General features: G+C 34.9%; 1 protein-coding gene across 3 annotated transcripts; it reads right to left on the bottom strand.

Moving 5' to 3' along the window:
- Positions 1 to 1,337: 1,337 nt before the first annotated feature.
- LOC132704745 (uncharacterized) lies at positions 1,338 to 9,565 on the bottom strand. Of its 3 annotated transcripts, XR_009619317.1 has the most exons (7): positions 9,470 to 9,565; positions 7,161 to 7,959; positions 6,234 to 6,333; positions 6,070 to 6,171; positions 5,862 to 6,017; positions 5,563 to 5,774; positions 1,346 to 1,927 (listed from the first exon to the last, which is right to left on the bottom strand). XR_009619317.1 is itself a non-coding variant. In XM_060674959.1 (6 exons), the coding sequence occupies exons 2-6, from the start codon at positions 7,943 to 7,945 to the stop codon at positions 5,733 to 5,735; spliced, it is 1,185 nt and encodes a 394-aa protein (XP_060530942.1). In that variant the 5' UTR covers positions 7,946 to 7,959; positions 9,470 to 9,565; the 3' UTR covers positions 1,338 to 5,732. The 3 variants fall into 3 exon arrangements, 2 of the variants coding, with proteins under 2 accessions (XP_060530942.1, XP_060530943.1); XM_060674959.1 differs by having other exon boundaries at positions 1,338 to 5,774; XM_060674960.1 differs by having other exon boundaries at positions 1,338 to 5,774; positions 6,076 to 6,171.
- Between the last annotated feature and the right edge of the window lie 921 nt (positions 9,566 to 10,486).

Below are 10,486 nucleotides of genomic sequence, written 5' to 3'. Positions count from 1 at the left end.
CTTTTGATGTCCAGAAAGTCATCAATTACAAGTTCGCCCAATTAATTATTAAACAATACCTGTTTCCATATACATAAATAAAATTGTATACATTACGGATACGAAATTTCACCATTCCCCGAAATTAGATTGTTGTAGATAAAATCGAAATAGCAATTATCGTTCATACGAAGATTTATTGGACAGATGTAGATGTGGAATACAGCCATGTAAATATGTTTTACCTGTATTTTATTTCTTTCGCTTCAAAATGGTTTCATTTGGATTGGTTTGGTTTCATTCACTGGTGTAACGACTTAAACGTAACGTAAATTAACTATAATTAAAAGTTTAACAATTTAAGGAAACTATTTTATTTTATGAAATGAAAAGAACTTTTTTCAATTAATATGGTGGCAAATGCAATTCGTTATATCGATACATTGAGTAATAACTGAAACTTCAAATTCGATACGTTATAATTATTTTTTAACGGGAAAAAATATTTAATTAACTATCAGAATTGACCACAATTGTCACAATAAAATTCATAAACAACAACCACAATATATGAAGTGCATATTGTTCGTACAAAATACTCAAAAACGGGTTAAGATAAAGAGTACGCAGAACAAGTCAAAATAGTATTAACTTTTCAGTAGTTTTAGTTGGCTGAAGGTTTTGGAAACATGATATATTTATATTTTTAAACAGATGGAGCTTAATTTTAATACTTGATATATAAAATTGTTTATTGTCTAAAATCAGTTCAAAAACAGCTAAAGTACTTCTTATAAAACTTCTGGATTCCTCCTGCGTCGGTTTTTGTTGACTCGAACCAGCTAACTTTTAGCCAATCGTCCAGTTGGCCTCTTCAGAGCTTGGCTGAAACTGGCTCTCACTTTACTCTGTACCTGCTTTTATATTGTTTGAGGAGGGCGGAGCTAAATGAGGGGCATAAACACCGACTCGGATGACTGTATTGATATTGGTATTAAAGGGAGGCGCCCTCGCGGGCGTTCAAGCACTTAAGCCACCAGATGGGCCTGTTGTGGCCCCAGGCCGCTCTAGAGGGCGTCCAGAATGCCGCCCCTCCTATAGAAGGTCAGCAACCCCTTTAGCCCAATACCGTGTACTGAGTCCGGATCGATTAGGGCCGTTCCGAAGACTCCCAATCTTGCCCATGTCAAAGTAGGGCACTCGGTGAGCAGATGATACGGGGTCTCCTCCCCATCCATGCACCACCTGCACTCCGGGTCGTCTCCAATGCCTAGCAAGCAAAGATGCCTCCTAGGCGATGTCCTGTGTAGGCCCCTGTTAGTGCTCTACACTACCTGGTCAGTCTAAGCAGCTCCCTGGTCCGAGGGAGGGCGGGCCCATCCATCATAAGCCTCGCCTGCCTCATTCCCGGAGCAACTCTCCAGCCCACCGCGGCCCGGTCTCTCGCCCAAGCTTCGAGAGCTCCCCGCCTCACACACGGGGCGATCCCCAAGCGGGGTCCCATATTGTTGACAGGTAGAGACCAGAGTCACGGTTAAGATTGTTAGGTTGCTTATAGATTTCTATGGACTCTCTGATTTTTCGTTAGTAGAAGAATTGATTACATGCAATAATTTTAGTTTTATCGAATAAAATTTTATGACCGGTTTCGTGATTTCGGCAACACCTGATGAGTTTATTTGTTTTAGTCTTAAGGCACTTTCATGTTCTTTGAGCCTAGTTGATATTTTTCGTCCGGTCTCTCCAATGTATTCTTTGCCGCATATGCTCGGAATGCTGTAAACTCCTGGCACCTCAAATGAAATTTTCTCTTTAACGGATCGAATATGTTAGAGAGAAGAGCAGAAGTTTTACGGCTCTGTAAACAAGACAGTTGATAACCGATGATTTTTGGGCCGGATGGTGATGTAACAATGCATTAAGGTATCGGTTTGTGTGCGTAGGTTTCCTGTAAACAAAATGACCCAATGTTAGATCTGATTTTCTATTGATAGGAATATCTAAGAATGGGAGATTGTTATTAGTTTCTATTTCAATGGTAAAACGTATGTTAGGGTGTATAGAGTTCAAATATCGAAGAAAATCTACTAGAGATTCCTGACCATGATGCCAAATAACAAAAGTATCATCGACGTAGCGTTTCGATAATTTTGGTTTTGGATGGAAGGTGTCGAGAGCTTTCTTCTCAAAGGCTTCCATAAATATATTCGCGATGACTGGTGATAGTGGAGAACTCAAAGCGGTTCCCGAAGTTTGTTAAAAAATTTGATCGTTATAAGAAAAATATGTTCCAGACAAGCATTTTTCAATTAAGGTGAGAAGGTTTGGTTCCAGATTCTCGGATCATCTATGGAACGCATCCTTAAATATAAAACATCATCAACCACCTCCTTCTCCTATGTTGGCGACCAATATGGCAGTCTTCCCTAATGTGTTACCATGGGTGTGTGTCCAGTCTCTGATGTTGTAGTAGCAAAATTTGGAACAAATTTTATTTTAAGAAAAGTGAAATAAATGATAGAGATGTCTTCCTTCGCACTGTTTTACTTGATCAACACAGAACCAGAAATGCGCAATTACTCACCGACAGATCATGGTGGAGGGATATTCCGAATTTCGTTACGGATTCCTTGTCTCGTCTGGTTGAAATTTCTTGGAATCGTAACTAACTTGTCGTAACTCCATGGGAGTTAAATTACGTTAATATCCTCCGTTTAAATGTTAATCTTCGCAGACGTTGACAGCAAGTATTCTCAGCTAAATTAGCGAGTTCTAATCTCACAAAAATTGTCATTGTATTGAAGATCAGTAGGCGCAAGTGCGGCATTTTGGAAAAAAAAGGGGCGTCTATTGCAGCCCGTACTCTTCTCTTTCACTTCACTTTCTCTTGCGGAACTTCTGAGGAATAAGATACCGCCAAAAGTTTCGAAATTGTTTAGTATTGAAGTCTCATGAGCAATGTGAAATGGATAATCTTCTACTACAGCATATTGTGAACAGCCATTTTGGCGAAATATAAGGCCGCTGCAATTTTTCCGAACACCGGGAGTTCTGTGATGCGAACTCGTTCAATATTTTCAAAATATCTCGCAGTCCTCGGACAAGCTTTAGGCTGCGTATAGATTCTTTCAAATTTATTAACCCAAAATCTAATTCACCTCGCCGAAGGTGCCCCCGTTGTTCACCGGTGAATCGCTTCATTGGAATCGAGCCGCTTTGAGTTTCAATGAACGCAAAAGCTTTTACTCCCACTACTTCTCGCAATATTCGTATTGTGTAAATGGGGAAAACGTTCCGGGACACCTTATAGATAGAAAATATGCATGTGCCAAATTTTGCCAAATTTAATATCTAGGAAATTATCATAGTTATAATAAAAACACTCTAGCTCAAAAGTCGGGAGGTCTATTGGATATTTTTTCCTTAAAATCATTTCATAGGCATCTTATTCTGGTACAGAAACAATAATAAATTAGCAACAGTGCGACCTGAAACAGTTTCGTTTCAAGACGCAACATTTTAACTCTTTCAATCCCTGGCGCCTTCTTTTTTGTAACCAGGAAATCCGTGTTAATTTTAATGTTTCAAACAAAAGGTAAAATAAGAACGGTAAACGCATTACGCTGGCCGAAACCGCTGGCGTCGGTAAAAATTATCGCCGGGAAGAGCGAGCTCTCGGAATTACGATCATTTATTCAGCTAGTTTTTCCTAAAGCAGCGTTTTGCAAACGAGCCTGGAAATGGAACGGAATTTGATGTAGTTCTTAGAATTACTCTGTAATTTTGGGTAGTTTTTTTTTCATAACGAAATTTTGAATAATGCGAACGAAAAAATAGTTGAATGTGGATTTTTCATTTGCTTTAAATTAAGCGACACAAATAATGTAAAGATTTCAAAAACCTCATTTCAGAATAACACCCAAAATAAGTTGTTTAATAAAACCAGTCAAAATTACGTCTGATTGTAGTTTCCCCATAATTCTTTCTTTATAATCCACTAAAATAAACAGTTATTTTCAAAAAATTATGAAATTAATAGAGAGTCATGTTTCTCTCACTTATCGGACATTTCGGAAAAAATAGTCCTCTCAAATTCGTTATGATGATTCAATAGATCAATATGCCGGGACGCCATTATTCGATATATTGCGTTGTAGGCATTCAGTAAACAGAAAGGAATTTGTCTCATTTTTTTATATTTTCTATATATTTTAGGTGCATACATGAAATACTTGGGCGGTCATCTAGTCTGGGTTTTAACCATTTTCTTGATTTAATAGCCTAAGTGGGCGCTATTTATTTGACACGTAATGATTGTTTTCTAAAATTTATCATATCAAAGTACATATATAAATAAAACCTTACAGTTCTGGGGAAAAATTAAAAATAGCTATTGCACCACTATTATTGCATTTTCTATAATTATTATTCATAAAATTATTCATTATTTTTAATAATTATGTCTTAAAAACCAAAAAAACAGGTAATGGTTTCTATTTTTGCTAACAAAATATGGCCAATATTTAAAGTACCAACCAGCACACGCAAGAACTTAAAATTGAAAACATAATTTCTCAAATTGAAAATCTAGGTAGTGTCATAGTGTTTCTGATTTTTCTGATTGTAATATATGATCTACCAGACTGTATTTCCAGAGGCTTATTTTTTCAGTGACGATAAAGTTGTTGTAAATTTATAAGCGTGACAATTGTCGCACGGTTTTTACAGCCTCATCAGGGACGTGACAGGCCAATATTTTATTTGTTTCTTTGCCTCTTTGACATTTTACAAAAATTCTTATCAAAATTGCCATGCCAGCAAAGCAATTAGATGGAGAGCAGAATTTGAATAATTATTTTTGAAAGATATCGGAGCCTGGAAATGGCCGTTGAATCAAAAAAGTAGTTCCGACTTCCGAGACGCATGTAGCAATTGTATTTTATGTAAGTATCGCGTTCACGTTATTTGATTCTATTTTTATACCCATCAATTTATTTTCGAAACGAGTTCAATTCTTTCTAGAATATTTTTCTTAATTGACATTATTAATATTTATTATTTCTGTGTTACTGGATTATAATATTTTATCGGCTCAATTTAAAATATATTGCAATAAACTACATAAGATACAGTATACCCTACACTTTTCTTATGTTAAGTTACGGCTGCTTACATAACTATTTGCGCAGAATTCAGAATCAAAATAATTATACAAGGTGTGGTCAAAAAGCAATCGGACCTTATTTCATATAATACTGGATAATGGAACCGGAATGTTATTATTTTTTATTTTAAATTTTAGATTATTGAAGGATTTTATATAATGTTTATATTTATTTTGAAAACCAAGGACAAAATAATTTATTTAAAAGAGTCATTAATTTATTTTAAAACATTAATTTCAGCAACACAAGTAATATTTAAATAACGTTTTTTAAAGTAAATTTCACTATTGTAAATTATTCAATTTTTACTCAAAAATATAATAACAATTAATAATAAAATAATTAAAAGAACAATAAATATAATTATGAAATGGCATAATGATATATGATATGTACAAGTTTTTTTGATCTGACTTACGTATACATATTCTGAGATTGGCATTCTACCCCAAAAGTTAGTAAATAGGATGCCTTCAAATGTTGCATTTTCGAAAAGATCTCTTCTGAAAGAAAGGTCCATTGGGAATTCCGGTAGGACCATCTTTCATTTCTCAAAAATGTTTTATTCAGTACAACAAATCATCAACTTCAAATCATCACTGTCACATACGAGTACGACGCTTTCATTATCTGAAAACCAACTAAGTATATTAAAACCATAGAATAAAATAATCATCTAAAAATTGGTCGCATCTAAACTCAGATTATAATACCTACAGTCAGAGATGATTGAATAGTCATTGCATCGAATGGTCCAATTGTTAGTACCAAAGGTCGCTGCATACGCATCAACAGAACGAGCATTAGCTGTTTGGCCTTGTAGTTTGGCTCGTACCACTGACTTTCCCAAAATGCGTCAGCCATCGCCAAACTCTGTTTCAATGGGGGAATCTTATACGAGACCATAATAAATGCAAAATATTACCTGAACCTTAACTTCGTTGGCGTTCCAGCCCAGCAAGAACGTTTGCACCACAAGAAGTCCGAAATAGCATACCGGAAATGCCATTGATATGTTGTGTTCCGACTAAAATAATTGGAGTGGTTATTAGTTGGTCATGAATTAGGGAGATGTTTATTTTACATTACTTTTATAAACTGCAACGAAACCGAAGCTACGTTCAACGAATGAAGCAGGTACTCAAGAAGTATGATGTGTTTCATTGCATCGTTTAATTTTCCTACAAAACTAATAAAAAAACATTTATTTAACTTTGCTTGCTTTATTGGTACACACAAAAATAAATATAGAAGGCGCAGCAATATCTTACTTGTAACAAAAACTTGCAGCAGATGCAAGACGCTTGACCATTAGAAAGAAGCCTTGGAGAAAAGTATTAAAACGTGACTTATTTCCATAATTTGGAAGATTTTTATTTTTGTTTTGTAGAAATAATGAAGTTAATTTTATTTTATTTAATTTATTAAATAATTCGGTTCCAATGAAGTTTATATAAAAACTGTCCATTCAGTAAATAGAAAACAATTTGTCTTAGTTTTTTTATATTTTGTATATATTTTAGGTGCATACATTAAATAATAAATAATAAATTTTAAGAAAGACATGGGATTTTATAAAATTTCGTTACTTCCATAGCAACGCTATGCATCAAGAAAATGGCAAACTAAGATGTTGAACTAGTGATCACACAACATCATGGAACCTTACATTCACAGCCTGTATTATAAGACCCACTAAAAAGTGTCGAAGTAGCTCATCAAAATTAATAGGGTGATACACTTCAGTAAAATAGTAATGCTAGTTAACCTACAAGCCAAACAACAACTTGATCTAACCTGATGGAGACCTAAGAAAACTTCGCCGTCGCATTGGACAGATCCGAATGACTTTAGTCGATTTACAAAAGCAACATTGTTTTACCTAAAACTTCGTAAAAACATATCCAAAATAAAAACAATTGTGAGGATGTGGGTACGACAAAAAATTTTCGAAAACAATAAGTCATTTCGATGTTACAAAAAAAACTTGATTCCCATAGGAAAATGTTAACCTACCTTATAACATTCTGATGCTCTGTTATCAGTTCCGTCAAAGTGATGATATAGTCGCCGTAACTTTTCATTTTCCTGAATTTAACTTGCATGATCTTCAACAAGGAAGTGGAAAAAATTATACAAGAGATAAAAATAAGCTGGGTAGAAGAAACCAGTGCGGCAGCTATTAGAACGGACACGTCGTTCATTATTTCCAATAAATTTTCAGACAATATTTGATCAAGACCGGCATAATATAATTCGTAAGTGAAGTGTTTTGTCATACTGTCGTTGTGTATCGCATTGTGGATATCAATCTGCCGTCTCTGTATGACGTTGCCCAATATCATGGCGACCGCCACTGTCATCGTGACGGAAAAAAGTATAAAATTGGATTTTCTGCAGAACATCGCTTGTCTGTTATAACACCATAACACATCGTTGTCGAGACACTCCCTGATTTTCTTCTCCTCGTCGACGATGTAAGAAATAATCCTGGTGATCATTCTAGTTTGACTTAATTTTGCTTTGACTTCGACCGTCCACAAAGTTATCATTAACGTAATCGTGCGAAAGATATTCTGCGGGGCATTTTTGAACTCCTCATCACACATCATCATAATTACGAACTGAAGGGTCAATGAAGTTAAGAATATCGGAAAATAGACAAAGACGAATATGGAGTAAATCGTGTAGATGCCTTGCAGCATGGGGATTTTGCTGATGTTGAATCTCCAAATACCTGCGTAAGTCATGTTGCGCCTGCAGAATATCAGCATGGATGGAAAATCGTTACGGCGCGACATGCTTTTGGTAGATCCTGGAAAGTTAACGAGTCACGGAGATATGAGCTGCATCAGTCCAAGCAAATAAATTATATCCAAGGGACCCGACGAGCCCGTAATAGCATCAATCGGAATCAGTAAGAGACTATAGTGACAAACAGTTTTGCTCATTTGCCGGGTTTTCCTATCGGCCAACAACCAATTTTTGTAATTTAAAATTTGAAGTAATTATTTTAATTTTCAAGTTTTTTTCGTACAATATTTCCAACATGAGAAATCTGAGAAGCAGGTTTGTTATGATTGTATAATATATGTGCTAACTAAATCTAATTATTTTGTATTTTTAAATAGGTAGTTAGCCAAATAAATTCTGATACTAAAAAAAAATCATTGAAACAAAAGCACATTTATTTTTGACTTTGATGTGGACATTTATATTTTTTACATTTAATTAACTGATCGCAAATTTCACGTTCTCAAATAAATTCATTCACATCTTGTTGTTTGAAGTTATATGCATTTAGTTTTTTTTCATTCATTTCAAAGTTTTTCAAAATAACCTTCAATGCACAAGAAGTTAAATTCGTGCAAACTTTATTACAAGATTTTCCCGTTCCAATAGTACACAATGCACAAGCTATATCACGGCCATTATGGACGCTCCAACTAGTGTATATTAACTGGTACACGATTGGGACCAATTTTTTTGTTTTGCCCAAGTGCTGACTAGTTGGTGAATTGATACATAGACAATTGAGAACAAACCTAATATTTCCTTGCTCACACACTAAAGATGTTGTCAACGGACGTGTTTAATATTAATTAAACAGTTATTTAAATTGGTTTCGCACTGTTTATTGAGTTGTTTATGTTAAATTCTAATTTCATGTTTATTGCGTTGTTTATGTTAAATTCTAATTTCATAGGTAACCTAAGGTAAGAACGCAGCTTTGACATTTTCAAGCGTGGATCACGATTAACCGTTTCCTTTAGATGTTAATGTCTAAGTTCCTCTATTAAAACTCAATTAGATATCAGCGGGGTACGCTTAGAGACAAATTTCTATTATATTGGAAAGTTAAATTTTCAACGGCGGTCAATACAATTACTTTAAAATTTTGACATTACCATGGAAGTCTAACTTGGACAAGAAGATTTCGCCTAATTGGCAGTAACTTAAAATCTGGCATAATCAAATAACTCTCGGAGACTTAAAAAAAACAAATTCGGGGAATTTTTCGTTTCTAACAAATATCAATCGTCATCTGTTTAGTTTCGGTCCAGTTTTGCAAATACAGAATTTTGTTTACAGAAGCCAATTTATAGGTCACGTGTATTAAACACAAAATGCCGTTCGAAACATTTCGATGAATTTCCAAACAAGTACAAAAATGTTATTTTGTTTCCTTTTAGAGTAAACAACACAAAAGAGGTGTTTTGGAATATACAATTCGTATCCATGGCGTATACTTCAATCATACTTTTATTGTTTGTGTTAGTTTCTTAAGACAAAAGGAAGCACGTAAATCAAAAATGGAGTCATACCTTAACAAATCGAACTCTTAAGCCGCTGCAAATGGACCACAAAAACACATTGGAGAAAAATTTCATATGTCACAGTCCCTACACATCTCAGCTGAAATGGTTGAAACTTTCTATCAGAAATATTATATATATTCTTCAACGCATACGTAAATGGCCAATCGTTATGACAAGCGTGGGAGTTTTAACATTTGCTACATGCGGCCTATAATCATACGTGTAAACATGTGATTTTCTCTGGCCTGTAGTTTAGTCCGTAAAATCGATCTCTGTCTGTCTCCACCCTGTGTTTAGCGAGATTGAGACGGTGCATTTTAATTTTGGCGGAACCGGGGCAAAATGTATTTTCGTGTTATCGCGAGGTTCATTTCCGAAAGTTTTTTCGCCTTTGGAGTCGACAACAAAAGATTCGGTCGAATTTGGGTTCGAAGGACCATAAAAGTGTTTAAAGTGCAATGTGGTTTCAATACATTTCAGCGCCTTTGTAGAGAGAAAACACTAAATAATTTTAAAACTTGGAATGGGAATGTGTGTATATTGAATATCCTTTTACAATAACTCGGTGGTGGTGTATGCAAGGTGTTTTGAAAAATTGGTATAAAACATAAGGGTGTAAAAATGATAGAAACAGCCATGTCGAATAATCCCAGTTGCTTATCTAATGTCACCGAAGTAAAATACTAACTAAACTTTAAGGTAGTTAAAAATGTCTAATACTAACTTCCATTATTTTTCAGGCAAGACTAGAGCTGGGAATATCCTTATCTCTTTTACCTAGTTTGATATGGACAAGATATGGCAAAATTTCAGTAATAATCACTGATTGATGGAAGAATAGCTTAGTAAATATTTTTTTTTCACCATCAAGTAAAACGACAATCTCTACTCATGGTAATTCTTAACACGGAGAAGGCCTACCGAATATGGAAAAACCCTAAGAAATAAAACAGCAATCAGCTTTCGACTTGTAAAGTAAAGCAGTTCAGTTCAAGGAAAGAAAATCTTGTGGCCTTACTAATA

This window comes from Cylas formicarius, unplaced genomic scaffold, assembly GCF_029955315.1.
Source record: "Cylas formicarius isolate icCylForm1 unplaced genomic scaffold, icCylForm1.1 PGA_scaffold_7__23_contigs__length_41026272, whole genome shotgun sequence".
NCBI lineage: Eukaryota > Metazoa > Arthropoda > Insecta > Coleoptera > Brentidae > Cylas > Cylas formicarius.
Note: the sequence above shows the minus strand (reverse complement) of the source record. Positions and strands in the feature narration are given on the sequence as shown.